The sequence below is a fragment of the Ovis canadensis genome, chromosome 4, assembly GCF_042477335.2.
Source record: "Ovis canadensis isolate MfBH-ARS-UI-01 breed Bighorn chromosome 4, ARS-UI_OviCan_v2, whole genome shotgun sequence".
NCBI classification, from domain to species: domain Eukaryota; kingdom Metazoa; phylum Chordata; class Mammalia; order Artiodactyla; family Bovidae; genus Ovis; species Ovis canadensis.
Window position 1 is genome coordinate 39,173,571 of NC_091248.1, and position 24,769 is coordinate 39,198,339.

The 24,769-nt window shown below is 37.3% G+C and overlaps 1 protein-coding gene across 4 annotated transcripts in view; it reads right to left on the reverse strand.

Annotated features, from left to right (window-relative positions):
- Window positions 1–963: 963 nt before the first annotated feature.
- CRPPA (CDP-L-ribitol pyrophosphorylase A) overlaps window positions 964–24,769 on the reverse strand; it is a 373,607-nt gene continuing 349,801 nt past the window's right edge. For all 4 annotated transcript variants that reach the window (XM_069587589.1, XM_069587592.1, XM_069587591.1 and 1 more), the window contains one exon: window positions 964–1,678. In XM_069587589.1, coding sequence (XP_069443690.1) covers window positions 1,574–1,678 — 105 coding nt within the window. In that variant the 3' untranslated portion in view covers window positions 964–1,573. The remainder of the gene's footprint in view (window positions 1,679–24,769) is intronic.

The window sequence follows — 24,769 nt, forward strand, 5'->3', positions numbered from 1 at the left end:
CATCATGAGAAATGCTGGGCTGGAAGAAGCACAAGCTGGAATCAAGATTGCCGGAAGAAATATCAATAACCTCAGGTATGCAGATGACACCACCCTTATGGCAGAAAGTGAAGAGGAATTAAAAAGCCTCTTGATGTAAAAGAGGAGAGTGAAAAAATTGGCTTAAAGCTCAACATTCAGAAAACTAAGATCATGGCCTTTGGTCCCATCACTTCATGGCAAATAGATGGGGAAACAGTGTCAAGACTTTATTTTGGGGGGCTCCAAAATCACTGCAGATGGTGATTGCAGCCGTGAAATTAAAAGGCATTTACTCCTTGGAAGAAAAGTTATGACCAACCTAGACAGCATATTAAAAAGCAGAGATATCACTTTGCCAACAAAGGTCCATCTAGTCAAGTCTATGGTCTTTCCAGTAGTCATGTATGGATGTGAGAGTTGGACTATAAAGAAGGCTTAGCACTGAAGAATTGATGCTTTTGAACTGTGGTGCTGGAGAAGTCTCTTGAGAGTCCCTTGGACTGCAAGGATATCCAACCAGTCCATCCTAAAGCAGATCAGTCCTGAGTGTTCATTGGAGGGCCTGATGTTGAAGCTGAAACTCCAATTCTTTGGGCCACCTGATGCAGAGAGCTGACTCATTTGAAAAGACCCTGATGCTGGGAAAGATTGAGGACAGGAGGAGAAGGGGACGACAGATGATGAGATGGTTGGATGGCATCACCGACACAATGGACATGGGATTGGGTGGACTCCGGGAATTGGTGATGGACAGGCAGGGCTGGCATGCTGCGGTTCATGGGGTTGCAAAGAGTCGGACACAACTGAGTGACTGAACTGAACCAAACTGAACAACTACCAGTAGTTGGTACACCTTTCAGAAGACTAACTTGAGATGGACCAGTATTAATTTCATGACACTTTCCAATCTTCTTTTAAAGTTATTCAGAAAAATCAGAAGCCTTTTAAATTAATGTAAGTCAAAACTATATTTCATAAACCAAGGAAAACATACAATTTTACAACATTAGAAAAGCAGAAGGAGAGTCTATCTCCTTTAGGAATCTAAGGTAATGTGAGGCTATTCGTGGAGATACTCAGATCATAGTTCACTGCTATCTCTTTTTTGTCAAGGTATGAAAAATCAGAATGCAATTCAAATAACCCACAGAGAAAGGATACTGTTAGAATTAAAAATAATCATTACTCTTAATTATTAGTCTCATTATACAGTGATTCACTAATTAACATAGAGATAATAGTTGACATTTTCTAAACTTTCATTCCTTGGAGAATTAGCTGACTACTCATTATTTCTATTTTACCCTTTCATGCCTTTGTGAGAAGATTCTTCATGTGAAGGCCATTATTTTCCACTTGTTTGTTCTTTTCCAACTTAGGGAATTTATATTTGGCACGCATAAAAATGTTTTTAAGTTCACCTAAGCATCACATCCTACAAATTATAAAAGACAACTTCAACATTCTACCATATACAATTCAGAGGAAAGCACAAAAGAAATACTTAGGGGAATGTTTCTAAGAACACAGCAGGTAATTTCCTCCATGTTCTTTATGCTACCAGTAGTTGACCAACGAGTCCAGAATTTCTTTCTTTGATTAAGGCAGCAATAATGGTGGCGCCTTGCCTTAAACTTTCTTGTAGCTTCTGTTCCTCCTGAAAGAAAATAAAACAATATTTGTTCTAGAAATAAAAGATATCAACACATTACATTTAACAAGGAGCTACTTTTCTTTTTAAAAGGATATTTTTTAAGGAAACTTCCCCCCAACTTTATAGAGATATAAATGTAAGTATAACACTGTATAAATTTAAGCTATATAATGTGAGGATGTGATCTACATATACATATGTGTGTGCATATATATATAGCAAAATTATTACTCAAGTAAGGCTTGTCATCACATCTATCACTTGAAGGTGGGTAATAACATTTATGGGCTTTCCAGGTGGCTCAGTGGTAAAAAAAAATTCATCTGCTAGTACAGGGGACAGGGGTTCCATCTGTAGGTCAGGAAGATCCCCTGGAGTAGGGAATGGCAACCCACTCCAGTATTCTTGTCTGGAAAAGCTTATGGACAGAGGAGCCTGGTGGGCTACAGTCCATGGGGTAGCAGAAAATTGGACACAACTGAGGGACTGAGCAAGCACACATAAACATTTCAGATCTACTCTCTCAGCAACCTTGAAGTATACAATACAGTACTGTTAACTATTCAGCCACGAGGCTGTCCATTAAATTCTCTGAACTTACTCATCTCCTAACTGGAAGTTCCTATCCTCTGACCAACTTCTCCCCCATTTCCTCCACTCCTCAGCCCCTAGCAACCACCATTCACAGACTCAGCCCCTGGCAACCACCAATCACAGATTTAGCCCCCGGCAACCACAAACTCAGCCTCTGAGTGAAGTCGCTCAGTCATGTCTGACTCTTTACCATCCCATGGACTGTAGACTCCCAGGCTCCTCCATCCATGGGATTTTCCAGGCAAGAATACTGGAGTGGGTTGCCATTCCCTTCTCCAGGAGATCTTCCCAATGCAGGGATTGAACCCAGGTCTCCCACATTGTAGGCAGATGCTTTACCGTCTGAGCCACCAGGGAAGTCAATTACTCTAAGACATGTCTATATTAGGTCAACAAATAAACATTAATATCAGGTATTTACTAGTTTATAAAAAACAGTTGGAATAAATAAAAATTTTAAAGGCTTTTTCCCATTACTTTCCTCAGTCTCAGGAGTTAGAGATGGTCTAGCTAAGTGTTCCTAAGAGTCCTGGTCTCAAGGCACAGGGAAAGAAAATCAAGTTCTAACAAAATGGCAGCAGGTTTAAACCAAATGGTGGCCAGACAAAGCAAAGTGGCCATCAAAAATCACAACACAGAACACAGAGTTGAAACACACATATATACTTGGTAGTCTTCATCAGACACTCCCTTAAATACAGGAATACAGTCTCTCAGAAAATCGCCTATAGAGACAGAACTTCAGATCCAAGTACTAACAGAGTAAATGAAAATATCTCAGGTCTTCAAACATTTCAAAGGGAGGAAAGGAAGCCAGCCTGAAAGGAGGAGGAGGAGGAGGGGCGAGAGGGGGACAAAAGGGGTGGCCTTACAGACATCTCCTGGCACCTGCAGATACCCAGGCATTATGGGACTTCACCCTGGGCCTCCAGAGAAGGGAGGACTGGAACTCAGCCCTACCAGAAACCAGACCAGAACTCAGTCGCTGGCAACCTCCAATCATAGACGCTCTGCTAGCATGAGTTTATGCAGTCACTCTGCACTGGCTTGCTGTTCTAAGGGCTCAGCACTGCTAGAAATCAGACTGCAGCCACTGGCAGGGACTTGGTGCCCCAGATAAAGGAGAAATGCTTTTATAAGCACTTTTGTTATAGAAAAAATATCTGCTGAGAGTACCAAGAAAAGCACTGACACAATTTCAAATGCTAATACTGTGAAACAAAAGGTTATTTTCCCTGAATCCAATATCTGACCAACTTTGGCTCTTCACTGAAGTGTGAGCATTTCTCTGATGATGCAATTCTTTTCATCTTTTTCTTAGTGTTCTTTGACAACAAACTGTTATAAACTGTGAGAACTGGTGTGGAGGGGAAAAAAATCTTGTTTCTTAAGTAAATTATCAGGCAGATTTGTGAAATGAGTTACCTCACATGTTGCTAAAATGTGGTTTTTGCCTTTGAAATCATATTCTTCCTTTGAAATTCATATTCTATGAAATTCTGGGTTTTTTAAAAAAATTATTTAAGCTTCCTGAATGTATGAAGGGATGATAATATGAAAGGAAAATGAAAGTGGAAACAGAGTTACTACCTTAAGGTCCTAGGGTGATGAGTTGAGCTATATCCAAATGGAGCGACCTAGTGACCAGTTTCCACACTTTGGCATTTCCATAATGCCTTATCCCAACATTCAATATATTGCTAGCACCCCCTGCTTCTACCTCTTTATCCATATATTCCACTCAAACTGCCACTCTCAGCATAATACCTTGGGCCCCAAATTACTGAAACAATCTTGTAGTCTCTCTAAAGTCTGTCCTCTTCTATCCTATTTCCTCCATAGCAATGAAAACACTGATTATAAATAATAAAAATCGGATCACATCATAATTCTGCCTAAAATCCTTTGAAGGCTATCTTTAAACTTCAGGATCAGTTATGAACTGGCAGGTCTTTCATCCTTCCAAGCCTCTTCTTACTATTCCCTTAAAATCACTCGGTTTTCCAAGCTATGTAGAATTGTTTAAGATTGCCCATACAAGCCATTTCCCAAGCTTTCATCCCTTTGCACTAACTAATCCCTTTGTCAGAAAAGCTGTCCCACTTGCATCCTAGCCTAGTTGACCCAACTAACTCTGAGGTTCAACTCAGGCATCAGTGACTCTTAAAATCTCTTTGACTGCTGTTCTCCAATTCAATTTGAGTGAGGTGAATATTTACTTAATTCTAATAGTCTTTCTAGCTGACCATCTATTCCACCAGATGATCAGTTTCTTTCACATTTTTAAAAGACCTTTTACTTTGTATTGGGGTATAGCCAATTAACAATGTGATAGTTTCAGGTGAACAGCAAAAGGACTCAGCCATACATATATATGTATCCATTCTCCCCAAACTCCTCTCCCTTCCAGGCTGCCATATAACAAGAGCTGTTTCTTGACACAAAGAATATTTTATCTTTGAAGATGAAAAATCTAGTTCAATGCCTTACACACTGTAGCACTCCTTAAACTGTACCAAATTCAAAGCAAAGGGAGCTCTGACTCTGATGGACATATATTCACCCTTTCTATTTGATTCATTTATTAACAATGACAAGTATTTGATTACTTTGTTTACTCCTATTTACATATTTACCCAGAAGTCTGGCAACTGTGCAAAGAAGAATGCTATCTTATCGAAGCCTTCCCACTACCACCATGCCTACACTAGCCCAGGCTTAGGTTTCTCATCTTTGATGAAGATAGTTAAGAGATTATCTCTGCTTCAGCTACTCTTTTCATCAGTTTCCCTGATTGTGTTCTAAGAGGTGGAGATGGGGAAGGTGAACTGGGGCTGAACAGTGGCTACTTCGCCTCTTGTGACTGAGTTTTAATGACATTTCAATAATGGATTTCAAATTCTGTATCAGTTTCAAGAATATGAAATCACACGAACAAATCATTTAAAAGCCAGATATGTTTGAGCTTAAAATGTGATTCACAGATAGGAGTAGATATCATTCATGACACACCATTCATAAATATAGAAATAAGTATTCTAAAACTGAAAAAACTAGAAAACACCTATAGACACATATTTGTCACTCTTAATGATCAATTAATTACAATGTTGCAGGGTATGATACACATCTATTTCTAAGTCTCATTAAATTGAGATATACAACAGATGATGATAATTAAGATTTTCCATTCAAAAATAAACACGAAAAGGTGATCTGCAGAGTCTCTTTGAAACCAGTTTACACTTATAATGAAAGCAGCATAGTAACAAAGAAATGAAGGCAGAAAAAAAAGTCTGTTTAAGATTCTGTTCAGTTCAGTTCAGTTCAGTCGCTCAGTCGTGTCCGACTCATTGCGACCCCATAAATCACAGCACGCCAGGCCTCCCTGTCCATCACCAACTCCCAGAGTTCACTCAGACTCACGTCCATCGAGTCAGTGATGCCATCCAGCCATCTCATCCTCTGTTGGCCCCTTCTCCTCCTGCCCTCAACCCCTCCCAGCATCAGAGTCTTTTCCAATGAGTCAACTCTTCGCATGAGGTGGCCAAAGTACTGGAGCTTCAGCTTTAGCATCATTCCTTCCACAGAAATCCCAGGGCTGATCTCCTTCAGAATGGACTGGTTGGATCTCCTTGTAGTCCAAGGGACTCTCAAGAGTCTTCTCCAACACCACAGTTCAAAAGCATCAATTCTTCAGTGCTCAGCCTTCTTCACAGTCCAACTCTCACATCCATACATGACCACAGGAAAAACCATAGCCTTGACTAGACAGACTTTAGCCGGCAAAGTAATGTCTCTGCTTTTGAATATGCTATCTAGGTTGGTTATAACTTTTCTTCCAAGGAGTTTAAGATTCTAGGGCTAGAAAAATCACATTTCTCTATCTTGGAATAAATCTTCCATGCTCATTTTGATTGCTGCATAACTTACATATCTAACTAATAATGAATTTAAGTAAGAATGTTCTTTTAAAGAGTCACAATTGTTTATAGGCATCATTTGCAATTGCAAAGATTAGAATTCAGTGAAAATAACCTATGGTATTTCACTAAATATTTGTTTTTCCTCTCTGCCTGAGCTCAATCATTTCATCTTTGAAAAGCATGGAATTTTAAGAGCTAATTTACAGAAGATGGTGAGACAGACACATACTTAGAAAATTCTAGTAGGTACACAGATTAGATATACAAATAATTTATGGATTTCAAACTCATCTCAAAACTCCATTTCTCTATAGAAGTACTGATAACATAAGTAAAAAAAAATGCAAATAAATCTTTAACATGCATTTCCTGCTGAAAATGGATTTGCAAAATAGTATTTTAACTCTTGATGGAGACAAAAGATGTGAGGGGCATTACAGGTAGGCATTTTATTATCATTCATCCATATTTACATATATGGTATAGGCATTCATTCCTGTCTGTGTTCCAAATATTACAGGATAAAATGTGTAATGTTAAAACTGCATGAGCAAGGTCAACATGAATGCTGAAAAGTCATGCTGATGATATGTATTCCTGATTTTTTTTTTTGAATACTTTTTTGATGTGGACCATTTTTTTTAAGTCTTTATTGAATCTGTTACAATATTCCTTCTGTTTTATGTTTTGGATTTCTGGCCACTAGGTATGTGAGATCTTAGCTCCCCAAGCAGGGATCAAACCCATACTCTCTGCATTGGAAGGTGAAGTCTTAACCACTGGACTGCCAGGAAAGTCCCTCTTGATACACTTTACAGAATCTTTTTGGTAAGGACTAAACCAAGTAAGACATGTGAATCACCGACATCTAACAAATATTCTATTATAACAGCTGCTAGAAATATTTTTATGGAGCCACAACAGTGTAGTTGATATCACCTACTCACTAATTCACCACACACAACCATTAAACCTGAAAAACTCTAGGTAAAAATGTTGTTTACAGATCTAAGACAGTAACCAACACATGTCCACCATCCTTGAAAGCAGAGACCATTGGCTAACATTCACCCCAGATGTCTTGTTAAGAGAATTTTTCAAAACTTATGAAGAAGAGAAATAGAGCCCAAGAGAATGACGGTCTCTCTGGATGTTAAAAACAGAGGTTACAATTTAAAATTGCCCAAGTGGCTCCTATTGGGCAAAAAATATCATGGTAAGGGGAGAGTTGCAAAGAATTCCTAAAATTCTGCTGAAAATTCCACTTGTTTGGCCAGTTCCTACTTGGTGCTTGCATAGGAAGAGATTCCATGGGGACTAAAAGAGAATAATTGCTGGCAAACTGGAGGGAGAAGCAGAGATTTCAGAAGCTGCTCTGTACTTAGGAGATTAGATGTGATTTAGGCTGGAACATGGAGACCTTGGTGAACATTCATGACCTTCAGCCGAGATATCTGACTGGCCATGCCTACAGCCCAGGAATAAGGACAAAACTGAACAAGAGCTGCCCGAACAAAGCTTTAACAACCTCCAGAATAGCAAGTTGATTTTCCAATAATGCAACTGCTCTCCAGAGCAAATTTTATTCTTTGCAAGAAGCTAAAATAAGCCAGAACTACTTTTATAATGTATTATAACTAATGTATGACAGGCAGTAAAATATTACTTGACAAGTAAAGAAGTAGAACACAAAGCAGCAAAAAAAAAAAAAATTCAGTCGCTCAGTCCTCTTTGAGACCCCGTGAACTGCAGCATGCCAGGCCTCCCTGTCCATCACCAACTCCTAGAGTCTACCCAAACCCGTCCATAGAGTCGGTGATGCCATCCAGCCATCTCATCCTCTGTCGTCCCCTTCTCCTCCTGCCCACAATCTTTCTCAGCATCAGGGTCTTTTCAAATGAGTCAGCTCTTCACATCAGGTGGCCAAAGTATTTGAGCTTCAGCTTCATCATCAGTCCTTCCAATGAATATTCAGGGCTGATATCCTTTAGGACTGACTGCTTTGATCTCCTTGCTGTCCAAGGGACTCTCAAGAGACTAGACTGTAGGTAACATGGCTATAGCTGGGCATAAGAGAAATGAGGGGATTCAGAGCGTGGTAGGATCACAGAAGGCAGGAGTGGTTCCTCAAGGAGACAGAATAAAATGATGAGAGAAAGAGGAGGAAAATGTTGTAGAGTTCCAAGATGGAGAAGAAATATTTTGCGACAAGAAATGACTGATTCTTAGAGTGGCATATCAGTGTGATAAGCTAGAATTTACGTAGGTATGGTAAGAAAAGTGTGCACCCAACAAAAAATTAAGAAAAAAGTACCCAAATTAATCAGCAGTTTATTTACGATGTATAACTTTCGTTGTTCAGTTGCTAACTTGTATCTGACACTTCTGTGACCCCCATGGACTTCTAGCCTGCCAAGCTCTTCTGTCCATGAGATTTCCCAGGCAAGAATAGGTTGCCATTTCCTTCCCCAGGGCATGGATCTTCTGGAACCAGGGACTGAACTCACATTTCCTGCATTAGATGCAGATTCTTTACCACTGACTCATCAGGGAACCTCTGTGTGTAACATTAGCAACATTCATTTCTAGGCTTCAGGTTTACCTTGATTTATACTCGGCAGTCAGAGAGAATAAACTGTGAACATCGCACATTAATGTTTATATAACACATAAAAAACAAAAGCATTAATTTTTTTTAATTAAACGAAAAATGGGAGGATATATAAAAAGATATGTTAAAGTCTATGGTATTTTCCAAGTAGCACTAGAGGTGAAGAATCCACCTGCCAGTGCAGGAGAGTAAGAGATGCAGGCTCCATTCCTGGGTCAGGAAGGTCCTCTAGAGGAGGAAATGGTCACCCACTGCAGTGTTCTTGCCTGGAGAATCCCATGGACAGAGGAGTCTGGCAGGCTATAGTCTATAGCGTCACAACATTTCTGCTTAAATCTAAATTATTGTCATAAGAGGAATTACTTCTTTTACTTTATCACACTATTCACTTAACAACAATGTCACATTTTAGAAAAAATATAATAATTGCAAACACTATCATCTCGTAAAATAATAATGTAATATAACTTCTAGCTGGAAAATGCAACATTCACTTTTTTTTCTTGGTTAAAGCTATACTATAAACTAGAAACTGGTCATAAAGTAGCCAGGTTTCTTTGATTACTGGACAGAAAGATATCAAAATGTAAACAAGAGTTATTCTTGGATGACAGATTTATGGCTATTTTTATTTCATCTTTATATTTTGCTTTATTTTCAAAATTTTCAGAATAAACACGTTTTATTCTAGTAAGAAAAGTAAGCTTTGTAAAACTTACTTTCAAGACTATCTAAATTCAAGGAACTAAATTTGATTTGCTATATAAAACTGACAATTCATAATACTGTCTACATTTTTACCCCCACCAAAATACTCAAAATCTGTACAAAGAAAATGTTTTTGTTTGAATATTGCAATTTTCAATAAAAGATCACCAAAAGAATCATAGCAACAATTCACAAGGTTTTAGCTTTCTGCTGATTTAGAGGTTAAGAAAGATATAATGGAAGTCAAGCTAAAAGTAACAGCCGAAATGTATGTACTTAATTTTATTCAGCAGGTTAGCAATTTCTCACTGACATCTTGAAAGAGTTTCTTACAGCTGGATTTTTTTAAATATCAGGAAAAATATCAAATAAAATATCAACATAAAATTGCTATTTTAAATTTTTTATATCCTCAAACTGAATTATTTAGCATTAGAATTCACCATGGGTTGTAACTAGAAACTTGTCATATTTAACTATTTCGTTATCACTTTGTACCTTCAGAATTAGGATAAAATATGTTATTTTAAAAACATTTTTATTTTATAGTGAAGTATAATTGATGTATAATCCATAATATATATATTTTAAGACCTTATACAACTTAATAGAAAACAAAACAAACAACCCAGTTAAAAAATGGATACAGGCTCTGAACAGACATTTCTCTGAAGAAATACACTGTGTTTATTCTTTTTTTTAGTTTTATTTTTTTTATTTTTATTTTTACTTTATTTTGCTTTACAATACTGTATTGGTTTTGTCATCCATTGACATGAATCAGCCACGGGTGTACATGAGTTCCCCATCCTGAACCCCCCCCTCCCACCTCCCACCCCATATCATCTCTCTGGATCATCCCCATGCACCAGCCCCAAGCATCCTGTATCCTGTATCGAACATAGACTGGCGATTCATTTCTTACATGATAGTATACATACTTCAGTGCCATTCTCCCAAATCATCCCACCCTCTCCCACAGAGTCCAAAAGTCCGCTTTACACATCTGTGTCTCTTCTGCTGTCTTGCATACAGGGTACTCATTACCATCTTTCTAAGTTCCATATATATGTGTTAGTATACTATATTGGTGTTTTTCTTTCTGGCTTACTTCACTCTGTATAATCGGCTCCGGTTTCATCCACCTCATTAGAACTGATTCACATGTATTCTTTTTAATGGCTGAGTAATACTCCATTGTGTATATGTACCACAGCTTTCTTATCCATTCATCTGCTGATGGACATCTAGGTTGTTTCCATGTCCTGGCTATTATACACTGTGTTTAGATGAAAGATTCATGAAAGTTCTGATTACTTTTATCTTTTAAAAATATAATTCTCTTTGGACTCTGTGGGAGAGGGAGAGGGTGGGATGATTTGGGAGAATGGCATTGAAACACGTATACTATCATGTAAGAAATGAATCGCCAGTCTATGTTCTATACAGGATACAGGATGCTTGGGGCTGGTGCATGGGGATGATCCAGAGAGATGATATGGGGTGGGAGGTGGGAGGGGGGGTTTAGGATTGGGAACTAATGTACACCCGTGGCTGATTCATGTCAATGGATGGCAAAACCAATACAGTATTGTAAAGCAAAATAGAGTAAAACTAAAAATTAAAAAAAAAACGGTAAGCAAAAATAACTATATTTAAAATAAAACATAAAAATAATGTAAAAAATAAATAAAAATATAATTCTCAATTTACTCTAGAGTAATTAAGCCTTATCAATACAACCCTGTACTTGGAGGGTTTTTTTGTACGTACTGTATCTTTTTTTTCAGTTTTTGGTTGATGGATAGGTTTCCTTCCCATGATTATATCTCTTATTTTCAGTAGTGTAAAATTTTTTTCAATGCAAAAATTCTCATGGGACTTTTTTTGGGGTTGCAACTTAAGAGTTTTATTTGGTAAACAAAGGATAGTACACCCTCAAGGTGTGAGAGCAGGCCAACCCTGAAGAAGAGGCCTATATAGGTCTTCTGCCCACTTTTTAATTATGTTGTTTTTTATATTGACTTCTATGAACTGTTTACATATTTTGGATATCAATCCCTTATTGATTATGTGATTTGCATATATTTTCTCCCATTCGGTAGGCTGTCTTTTTGTTTTGTCAAAAGGTTTCCTTTATTCTGCAAAATCTTTAAGTTAAATTAGGCCCCATTTGTCTTTGTTTTTTAAAAAATTAATTAATTAATTTAATTGGAGGTTAATTACTTCACAATATTGTAGTGGTTACGCCATACGTTGACATGAATTGGCCACGGGTATCCATGTGTCCCCCACCCTGAACCCCCCCCACCTCCCTCCCCACCCCATCCCTCGGGGTTGTCCCAGTACACTGGCTCTGAGTGCCCTGTTTCATGCATTGAACTTGGACTGGCAATCTATTTCACATATGGTAATACACATGTTTCAATGCTATTCTCTCAAATCATCCCACCCTCGCCTTCTCCTACAGAGTCCAAAAGGCTGTTCTTTATATCTGTGTCTCTTTTGCAGTCTCACATATAGGGTCATCGTTACCATCTTTCTAAATTCCATATATATGCATTAATATACTATATTGGTGTTTTTCTTTCTGACTTACTTCGCTCTGTATAATAGGCCCCAGTTTCATCCACCTCATTAGAACTGACTCAAATGCATTCCTTTTAATAGCTGAGTAATATTCCACTGTGTAAATGTACCACAGCTTTCTTATCCATCCATCTGCCAATGGACATCTAGGTTGATTCTATGTGCTAGTTACTGTAAACACTGCTGCGATGAACGCTGGGGTACACGTGTCTCTCATGGGACTTTGAAATCTTTGGCAAGGTCTCTGAAAATCAAGGGAAAGAGGATTTCTTTATTGTCACAGAAGACTGGGGATGAAGGGGGTACCTCATATTCACAGCAGGTTTTCTTTTCCCCTGCTCTGAAACCTGGGTTCTATCCCTGGGTTGGGAAGATCCCCTGGCAGAAGGCATGGCAACCCACTCCAGAATTCTTGCCTGGAGAATCTCATGGAGAGAGGAGCCTGGCGGGCTACAGTCCATGGGGTCGCAAAGAGTCAGACATGACTGAGTGACTAAGCACAGCACAGCATCACCATCCACTGCACAATTTAGATAGGCAAAGTCTGCCAGTCCAGAAGCAAGTGATGGAGAAGTAACACACTGCAAGTGTACAAGTGGTCGATTTTCTGTAATGCCATATCCTCAAAGTTCCTTACTGATCAACTATCTCTTTCAGTTTTCTCAAAGGACAACTTTCAGCAAAACTATACCCACTGTGCAAAGTGAAAGTGTTAGTGGCTCAGTCACATCTGACTCTTTGCAACCCCAGGACTATAGCCTACCAGTGTCCTCTGTCCGTGGAATTCTCCAGGCAAGAATACTGGAGTGGGTAGTCATTCTCTTCTCCAGAGGACCTTCTGGACCCAGAGATCTAACCCAGGTCTCCTGCATTGCAGGCAGATTCTTTACTGTTAGAGACAATAGGGAAGCCATACCCAGTGTGGCTAAACTTAAAGTACTTTTTAAAGGTATATTTCTAAACATTAAACCCTATTACCCTATCACACAGACAATCACTACTTGAATAAAGAAGTATAAACAAATTTATGGTATGCTGTTAGAATCAAATTTATGTGACTTTTGTAGGATAGTGTCTCAAAGAATGGCAGGAAAAGCTATGACATCACTGTTCTCCAAATCTTTATAGACAACTTAAAAGAAAATCTTTTAGAGATTTTCATCTTCCATGAATATCATTCCTAAAGAATACAATGTACCTTGTTAAAAGAAAATTTATAATTTAAAAAAATATATATAAATATAGGCTTTAAATTTCTCAAGAAATTATCCTTAAGGAAGGGTAAACATTACATTTTCTCAGCAAATTTTATACCAAAAACTTAATTCAATTTCCATGAATTACAAAACTGCCCTGAGAATCAAGTGGCTTATATTTTGATATTAATATCTTTCTGCCATCCACCCCTGTTTTGGTGAACTCATGTAAAAATTATCTAAATGCTACAAAATTTCAACATTCTAAACAAATAAAATCTGTATATATGTCTGCATATGTATCCATCCATACCACATAAAATATACAAAAATCAAAACTGTATACTTTAGAAATATTTAAAGTTGTGTCACATGTATAAGATAATTAAAATCATATCCAAATAATCAGAGGCTAAATTTCCTTTCTGCATACAATTTGCTGATATGGAGGAAAAAAAATCTAATGGTAACATACTGTCCCCTAGTGGAAATGAAAATAAATGCCTGGTGTTTGTAAATTTCCCAAACTGCAGGAAAAATAGCAGTCATTTACTAAGAGACTGAGAAAAAACAAAACAGTTCTCTCCAAATGAAAAGTATTTGCCTCTTGCTCGTCTGAGTGAAACAAATGTCTCCTGAAAAATACTAGTGAAAACGTACTTGAGTTTACTTATGAACACGGTCACTCCATAGCACTTCTCATCTCCTTTATTCTTCACGCCTGGCACAAGGTCTTGCTCATAGTGAAGGTGCTCATTAAGTATTTGTGAAATTGGATAATTAAGAAACAAGAGAGAACTGGTTAAGAATATCCTATGGGGGCAGCAGTGTTACTCTGCTGAATAAGAACAGAGAATAAAGATTAATACAGACCCAAAGTATGCAGAGCTCAGAGCCAGAACACAGTGGGGTAAAACACGGGCAGCCAAAAGCACCAGACGTCTGGCTCGAGGAACAAGCAGTTCATTATTGTGTCAATTATTGCTAGATCTGGGACTTGTCATACTGTCATACTGTACTTTGTTACAACATCATTCACAATATCAATTCCCCAACCTAATAAAGTTGAAAAAGCTGTCTCATACACAATGTCTCGTTTAATTAGCAAAAATGTTTACCCAACAGTTACCATGTCCTGCTTGTTTGTGTTGTGACATCCCTCACCAGCTGTACTCCAACCACTCTAAGTCTAGCCTTTACCATTTTGTAACCAGATCCCGCTAGAGCATCCTAGCTGGCTACTTCTTTCCACTCTTGGCTACTGCACTAACCTTACTAGAACAATCATTTTCATGGTATTACTTTCAGCACAAAATTCACCTTAGAATTCAAGATGATTCCCAATCAATCCTCCTGAACATAGTTTCCCTCCTTTTCTATATAGAATTGGCTTCCGTGGCCATACTGATATAATCAGTTTTCTCCAGCAACACTGTATCCCAATAATTGTCTTTCTAACTCACATGAATCTTCTAAGACCTGGCTGTGATGACTTCCTCTTATGAAATCATCTATTTTATTGCACATCAGTAATTTGCATGGTCACAGTCTGCCTCACAATCTCTTACAAATATTTTGTCAAGTTTGCATATGTATAGATCCCATTTTCTTAACTGAACTGTAGAAAGTAAAAGGCAACTCTCCCAAATTAAATTTTAAAATGAAAGTACTATGCCTATAGTAGGTACTCAGGAAACGAACTAGATGAATTTGCTAATTAATTCTATAAAGATCTGGGTTTATATAAAACGGTTAAGATATATTTGAAGCATCAATATTTTTAGATAAAAATACATCATTATAGAAATAAGCTCCTGAAAATAAAAATAAGAGAAAAAACTTGTATCTACACTTGAAAACTGGAAAGATGTCAAAAACAAGAAATTTATGCTACATGATTTCTCTCCTATGGGGGGAAAAAAAAAAAAAAGCCTGGTCTCAGACATAAGTGTAAGGGACAATAATAAATTTACACTAATATACCCAAGTCAGGAGGATAAAATAGACAATGATGTAGGTATTCTCTTACTTGAGGTGGTTACATAAGCAAAAAATTTGTATACTAGGTGTTGCTAAGCAATGGGTACTATTTCGACAATGGGTGAGAAATGATAGGATGGACAAAAAAAATTATTCAGAAGGCTATCTTTCTGAATGGATGGCTCAGGTGTTAGCAGAGAAATATGCTGATAATTTCTCTTATAACATAAAGCCTGGGTAAAATTTTTCCATAAACTTTAGATTCCAAATTTGAACTACAAACTTAAATCAAGGAAAGATAACTAAAATAGCCCAATTCAAACAAAACTTCTTGATAGGAACATGTAAGTGGGCAGAGAGAATTATTGTTGAAATAGTTCTGAGCAGTTAAAAAAGAAAAACATGTCTAGTTCATGACCATTAGACTTCAATATTGGTTTAATGTGTTAGTAGTTAGTATCCAAAATTTTACTAGTAAAGTTCCACAGAAAAGTATTTCCCTTTGTATTAAAAACTATATTTCTTCATAAGAATGAGATTCCTTTCAATGACTATATTTCAAGAAGTTCCCTGATGTTAAGCTATAAGTTATATATTAAGATATGAATGGATAGAAGTTTTTTTTCACTAAACAGAATATGTAGTTGGGTAAGTTAGACAAACACATAAACACATATATGCACTCAAAATAGTAAGCTATGAAGAAAACAACAGACCAGTTTAGTTTCAAAATGAATCCAGCATTAGGATTTCCAAGCACAAAATATTTTAAAACTATGTAAAAAAAACCCCAAATAAACAAGTATGGAATCATAAAAGTAAGCAAAGGCCCTCAAAGAAGAGCAGGCTTACGGAGAGGGAGGTGAGAGGGGGTTTCAGGATGGGGAACACATATACGCCTGTGGTGGATTCATGTTGATGTGTGGCAGAACCAACACAACATTCTAAAGTAATTAGCCTCCAATTAAAATAAATTTAAATAAAAAAAAGAAAGAGCAGGCTTGAAAAATAAGAAAATTTACAAATAAAAATGTTACAATTTAAACAAAATGGCTCAAAAGATAGATCAAACATATTAGACTCATTTGAAAAGAGAATTACTGAAACTGAAGACAGCATTGAAGAAATTAATCAAAATCCCTATCAGAACATATAAAGAGAAGTTAAGAGATTTGGCAGATATGATAGCAATGTTTAATATATAGTTAATCAGAAAGTGAGGAGCGAGACAATGAGGATAAGTAATAAATAAGTTATTGCTAAAAAATTGTCCAGAATTTGTAGAATATAGAAATTCCTTCATAAAGGAAACCTATTGATTCCAAAGTGGGTAAAAAGGAAATTCAACAAGTAGACAAATTTCAAGGAAACCATGGAACACTAAACATAAAGACATGATCCTAAAGCAGCTAGAGAGAACAACCAACAGAGGACTAACAGTTAGATGGACAACAGTTTTTCGCACAGCAATAGTAGTAGCAAAAATTCAACGACATATTTGCAAACTGCTAAAAATAAAAAAAGTCACCAAAAAACACAAATTCCTTCCAAAAACACCTATCAACCTAGAATACTTATACTTAATACCCCACAAACAGTATTCATTAAATGAAAACAGAAGATGGACTCCCTCAGATAAACAAAATTTTATTCCTAAAAATACTCTGGCACTAAAGGCTGTACCGCAAGTAGGAAAAAAAATAATTTCCGAAAGAAAATCTAACAGGTTAGAAGGTATGGAAAACAAAGAAGTAGTTCTAAAATAAGTATGAAAATCTAGAAGAAGCGTCTCAGGGAAAAAAAAAAATGTGACATTTAAGTGTGGAAAGTATTTAAAAGAACAAAATAAAAGTGCTGAATAAAAACACTAGCACAGGGACTTCCCTGATAGTCCAGAGGCTAAAGACCCCACGCTCTCCATGCAGGGCGCCTGGGTTCAGAACCTTGATCAGGGAACTAGATCCCACATGCCACAACCAAGACCCAGGGACGCCAAATCAATTTTTTAAAAGAGAACCCTAGCATAAAAGGTGGAAAGCAAGTGATTAAACAAAACGTTCTAAGGTCCATGAAAGTTTTGGCAGATTAAAATATTAAGATTTTCACATAAATAAGCAAAATAAAATTTCAAAAAAGCTATGAAATAGTCCATGAACAATAGAACATGAAACTTAAATTAGTAGAGGGGATATGGGATAAAAGACTTCTAGGGGTTTTCGGGGATCTAAAGCCAATGGTGACTCTCTCAATATTTTCTCCAAGAACAGTAATTAACAATGAAAAGATTAAAACACAAACACACAACACTTTCAGTGTTGAAGGGAAAGAATTTCTAAACTTCAAAATAACTGGAAGTTAAAAGATAAAAACAGAAAACCACCGAATTTCAGTGAATAATTTCACATGCGCCTCTGCCCTGTCTCAAGCCTCCATGGCAGTTAAAGGCAGTCTGACAAAAACTTGAAGGAAGTGGAAAGCTACTATGACCATCTAAAACCATCAACAGAGAGAATAAGCCTGTTTTAAGTGTAAAAACAATTTTTTTTAAAAGTACGTAAAAATAGTAAAAAAAAAAAAAAAAAAGTAAAAAATAGAAAAAAGTGCACGCATAAAAACAGCATGATCATGAGAAATGACGTTATGCTTGAATGGAAGTGACAGTGCTCTCCTGGAAGAAGAAAATACAAAAGGGAAAAGAGAAGTAATATAAAGTAGTTGAGAGGTAAAGGGGAAAATTTAGGATGCTTAAATAACAGACAATTCTCCCACCATTAAGTAAGAAAAATTAACTACAGAATCTGCATTTTGCTACTTGACAGGGAAGGCAGCAATGAGTCAGATTATCTTTACACTAGCCAAATTCACAACAAAGGGACAAGAGTGAACTTAATACTTCTACACAGAGTTATTACACGAAAGAAAGAAATTAAGATTCAGCCACCTAAATTAATGAACCACCCTATATGCCAAAAAACAGAAAAAGAAATAAGGCAAAAGATTGTAAGGTAACATTCCAAACTGAATAGAAATTTTTCTTGGTATCAACCAGGATGAATGTAGGGGTAATTCAGAATGAATTATTAATAACATCAAATGAAGTAAAATATTTTATAAATAAATAATACAACTGAAGAGAATGAAAATAACTAACCTAATTATCTTTGAAGAATACTATTTTCATTCCACATTTTAAGACAAAGAACTACATACAGCTATTGTACTCTAATTAGTAAATTTGTTTTACCAGAGATACGTGCTAGCAATTCTGAAATCACACTTAGGTGTATTCCAAGAATGAACAAAGTAGTAAATATACCGCTGATAATAAAAGCCAGATTCCTCACCCTTGAAGAAAAGGGTAACACATAAGGAAAGGGAGAGGCTAGAAAGATCCCATGCTATTGGACTAGTAACAGATGTCAGTGTGAACTCATGGTTTGGTGTAGATAAAGTATACATTACGTCCAAACGTATGTATATAAATATAGAAATGTGTACATACACTTCCTAGCAATGCCTACTCAAATAATGACGCTCCAGGAGCAATGAGCACCCTTCGTGCCCAGATCTTGGTTTCTAAATACTATTACCTAATAAAAGAAATTTGCATTTAAGAAATTGCTGATTCCAGTGCTGAGAGAGGAAACAAGAAAATCTTAAAACATCTTTTGGTGCTAAAGAGGAAGGGATGCTCAAAATCTGATGAGGACAGTAAGTAACATGAAAGTCCTCTTATGACCAAATTTGGCACAAATGAAGCAACAAAATAATAAAGTTATTCAGCAAAATTCATAAAACAAAACTAATGCTCATGAACTGACAGACAGGGAGAGAGAGAGAGATGAAAGAAGAGAGGAAGATGGAAACTCTTCCTTATTGTAGATTTTTAACTATTAAACTTGGAAAGAATGAAGGAAATAAAATAACCACATTTTGACAAGCATCACCATATAATTATTTCTAGCAAGAATCATTAATGTATACTATGATTAGCTCGTAAAACTATGATAAAAATTGGGATATTTACATAGTTTCATGGTATCTCCCCACAACATATTAATCAGAAAGGGAAAAATGATAAATTTTCAGTGGGAAAACCTGGCAACTACTATTTGAACCATGTGATCACAAATAACATCACAGTGCGTGCATGCTAAGTGGTGCCCAACTTCAGTCATGTCACTTCAGTTGTGTCCAACTCTTTGTGACTCTGTGGACTGTAGCCCGCCAGGTTCCACTGTCCGTGGGATTCCCCAGGCAAGAACACTGGAGTGGGTTGCCATGCCCTGCCTCTAGGGGATCTTCCCAACCCAGGGATTGAACCTGCATCTCAATATCTTCTGCACTGCGGGTAGGTTCTTCACCACTACCGGTGCCACGTGGGAAGGCCCATCATCATCAATAGTAAGACACACAGGTATTATTAGACCCTGGTATGACGCACTGAAAAGAATAAATTCTACTCCTATTCTTGCCAAAAATGCATAGCTTGAACTTATTCATGAGAAAACATAATACAAACGTAAACTGACAGGCATTAAACCCTATAACAGGCCAGTGTTTGTCAAAAATGCAAGGTCATGAAAGACAAAAATCAATGTGTCCCAAATTAAAGGAGAATAAAGAAGTGACAATGAAATGCAACATGTGTTCCAGGATTGAAACATGAACCAGAAGAAGAATAACAGGGAAAATGGACAAATTTTAATAATACTTATAGATTAAAGAATAGTATCATATCAATATTAATTTTCTGATTTTGACATTGCAGGGACATGAGATATTAATATTAGATATTCTGGGTCAAGGGTATACAGAAATTCTTTGTACTATTTTTGAAACCTTTTCTAAGCCTGAAATTATTTCAAGAATTTCAAGATAAAAAACTATTAACGATAGGGAAAAAACTAATGAAAGACAAAAATCTTAAACAGTTAAGAAAAATATGAAAAAAGCAGACTAGACAGAGGGCAAAAAATAAGAGTAAGCACTCAAAATAGTTTTCTAATTTGAATAATTATAAATGACTAAGCCCATAGGTAAAAACACAGATTGTCACGTTGGATGAAAAACTAAACACAGCTACATGCCGTTTATAACACCCATATATAAAACATACGGAGGGTCAAGTGACTGAAAAAGATAAATGAGAGCGGCACTAACCAAAAAAAAGCTTGGTTCACTGTATTCAGTATACTCACTATAAAAAAAAAAAAAGACTTTAAGACAAAAAGCAATATTACAGACAGAGGGTTACTACAAAAGTTATAGAAAGTTTCCTTCGCCAGAAGCAGGTTTTGGGTATTGGGGGAAATTACAAACTCCATTTTGGATAAATCTGAGATTTGAGGGAGAAATCCAAGGCAAAATACCAAAGAGGCAGTTGAGTGTATGGGTGGTGGTTTACTGGTTTAGTCGCTAAGTCGTGTCCGATTCTTGTGACCACATGGACTGTAGCCTGCCAGACTCTCCATGGGATTCTCCAGGCAAGAACACTCAAGTGGGTTGCCATTTCCTTCTCCAGGGAATCTTCCTGACCCAGGGATCAAACGCAGATCTCCTGCACTGCAGGCAGATTCTTCACCAACTGAGCTACGAGGGAAGCTGAGAGCATAGGACACAAAAATTAAGTCGTTTTCAAATGGATGGTATGTGAAAACACACCGGTGGGTGAGAATTTGGAGGGATCACACAGGACTGTGTGGTATTTAGAGGTCTATGAGAAGTAAAGGAGCTGGCAAGGAGTCTGAGAAGGAGCAGACATACTCTATAGGAAGAAATCAGGGGTGTGATATTCATGGAACCTGAGATAAAAGACTCATAAACAAGAAAATGGAACCTAGCTGTTCCTCAACATTTACAGATTGTTACAGAGAAAGTTACTGAGTTAAACAGAGAAGGACAGAGCATTGTTTTAAATAGATCACGGTGACTGCAGCTGTGAAATTAAAAGACACTTACTCCTTGGAAGGAAAGTTATGAGCAACCTAGATAGCATATTCAAAAGCAGTGACATTACTTTGCCAACAAAGGACCGTCTGGTCAAGGCTATGGTTTTTTCAGTGGTCATGTATGGATGTGAGAGTTGGACTGTGAAGATAGCTGAGCGCCGAAGAATTAATGCTTCTGAACTGTGGTGTTGGAGAAGACTCTTGAGAGTCCCTTGGACTGCAAGGAGATCCAACCAGTCCATTTTAAAGGAGATTAGTCCTAGGTGTTCATTGGAAGGACTGATGCTAAAGGTGAAACTCCAATACTTTGGCCACATCATGCAAACAGCTGACTCATTGGAAAAGACCCTGATGCTGGGAGGGATTGGGGGCAGGAGGAGAGGGGGACGACAGAGGATGAGATGGCTGGATGGCATCACTGACTCAATGGACATGAGTTTGAGTGAACTCCGGGAGTTGGTGATGGACCGGGAGGCCTGGCGTGCTGCGATTCATGGGGTCGCAAAGAGTCGGACATGACTGAGTGACTGAACTGAAAGCAAAACAATACTTTTTAATAATTATTTTGCAAAGATAAGGCTTTTCTTTTCAAAAATATGTAAAGTGAGTGAAGTTGCTCAGTTGTGTCTGACTCTCTGCTACCCCATGGACTGTATCCTACCATGCTCCTCTGTCCATGAGATTTTCCATGCAAGAATACTGGAGTGGGTTGCCATTTCCTTCTCCAGCGGATCTTCCTGACCCAGGGATCGAAGCCCGGTCTCCCGCACTGCAGGCAGACGCTTTACCATCTGAGCCACCAGGGAAGCCCCAAAATATGTAAAGTACATTACAGAGCACTGGAATGTGAAGGGGGATGAAAGTCATATTGAATTCCTCATTGTACAGAGAGTCAAGCCAACATATATTAAATCATCACTGATTTTACGTTGACAGGAAAGGACAAAAGTAAATATGCACATAAAACTCAAAAAACAATCAGCACTAGTATGAAACAGGATGCCACCTTACAAAACCACCAGGGAAAAAGGGTAAGGAAAACATAACGCATCCTATAGGGTAAATTCCATTAACGAGAAACTTAAAACCAAGAGAGCCTGAGTAACTTCTCCAAAGTCACACAGACAATAACTAAAAAATATAGACTTGAAGTCACGATTAGAATGTATTAGACTTCAAGCACTTAACAGCATCAGGGATAATCTTATCCAAGAAAACAAGCTTCTAAATGACCGTAGTTTTGACCCATTAATTTTTATGCCCAGTTTAATATCAAATTAAAAAGATAATCCCTTTTGAAATTTTTATATGACTCAGCAGCAATAAGCTGGCTATGTGGTCTAACACACAGCATGATACATATGCTCTGCCCCTCAAATAGTAAAAGAGTAAATAAATAAAAAAACAACCAAATTAATTTATGATGTGAATATAAACTGATGAGAGAATTAACTCTCTTGGGTCAATAATAATATAAAGTCTAACTTGAAAATTGGGATACTGATTCCAGAATTGGTAACATTCAGACAAAAGGTAGAAGCCAGTATTGTTCAGTGAATACAGATGGAGGTATAAGGGAAGTTCTGTAAAACAGATGTAGGGGATATAACACAAATATTTACTGAGTCAAATGTCACTTTCTTTTATAGTTTATGTTGTCACACATATACACATGGCAAAGGTTAGCAGGAAGCCTTGTACATTTCAGGAACTGTCATGCCATAAAATGATAAGCCATAGGGAACAACCTATACCAGAGTCAAGTTGCTAAAGCAAAGGCAAAAATAAAAATTGTAACCAAAACATACATTGATTTGACTGTCACGCTTGGTTGGTTTTGGCATGATCCCTGGCAGGATCTGTTTTTTATTGAGACATGACGAACGTTTGCTTACTCTGCCGACATGTTTTCAGTGAGGTGTAGAGCATAGGAAAGGCTAGGCAACATTTTAATTATTTCTCCAGCATTATAATAAACTGAAAAAGATCTGGGGAGAACACAAATAAGCAGCGCATTTAAAAATCTCCTGTGGCACCCTGGAAACCTCACAAAGGAAGCACTGACATATTTTCCATTCACCCAGCCTAAGGCATAAATCTCTGGTTTCCTGGATGTACTAATTTCATAAAGAATAATTTAAGTGTTATATAGAACACACACAATCAAAAGGAAAAGAAAATCTACAAAACCTTTCTTCCTTTTAATTGTTTATTCATTCTGATTGGGATTGGAAGACCTTTAAAAGACAAATAAGTGCCTGACAGCTATAAATAATTAAAATACTAGCAGAGAGGAACAGTAGTTGCAGGGGAGAAAATGTCTGTCTGGCTTATACACACATTCAGTGAGAAGAGCAAGAGACACTTGTGTAGTGAACACTAAATCCTGAAAGTAAAAATGATTGATAATCATGATAGGAATTATTAAAAGACATTTAAAAGTAAACTCGAGTTCAATGACAGGAAGTTCTTACAAGTCATTACGTACATCATTCTTATAAGAAATACAGCCCTCTTGCAGAATGAAATACTTTTTTTTCTGTGACTTGAAAAATGCAAGGAAAACATGCACTAAAAAAATCTAGCCTGCTTAGGTTTGTTTCGTTTGGATTCATGCATTTCACTTGGAAATAAGTTCTCATCAATGCAGGCCAAAGACAAAACAAACATAAGAACAGAGAGATAACCTAAGACTCTTGCTTACGATGGCATTCTGGATATTGCATTCCTCAGTTTTAAAAGTAAGTCTTCAAGAAAGGAGAGGTTGGGGAGGTTTTTCTAATTGTTAAGGAAGAAGCCTTGTTCATCATGTTCGTAATCTTGATATTCAGTACTGAGGGGACATCCTGATTTACAATCATTATGTTCATTCTGAGGTAACAATTTCTTGTATATTCCTTTATAGCATGTTATCTTTTTGCTTTTAACTAGTAATGTGCTGTTTCAGTTCAGCTCAGTTCAGTTGCTCAGTTGTACCCGACTCTTTGAGACCCCATGGACTGCAGCATGCCAGGCTTCCCTGTCCATCACCAACTCCTGGAGCCTGCTCAAACTCATGTCCATCGAGTCAGTGATGTTTAGAAGGGATAAAGTGGATATTTTATGAGAGAAACAAAACAGATTTGTTTAATCAAAGAGTAAAAAAAAATCCCTTGGTTTTGACTAGGTACACTGCAATTTTTGTTTCTCATTTAAAATATTTAATCAATATTTAAAGTATTGTTTGGATGTTTATTAAATACTTAGCATTGCAGGCAGATTCTTTACCAGCTGAGTCACAAAGGAAGCCCAAGAACACTGGAGTGGGTAGCCGATCCCTTCTCCAGGGGATCTTCTGACCCAGGAATTGAACTGGGGTCTCCTGCATTGCAGGCAGATTCTTTACCAACTGAGCTATCAGGGAAGCCCTTTCATTTAAAATGGATATAAATGGTACTGCATGCTGCTAAGTCGCTTCAGTCGTGTCCGACTCTGTGCGGCCCCATAGACAGCAGCCCACCAGGCTCCCCACGTCCCTGGGATTCTCAAGGCAAGAACAC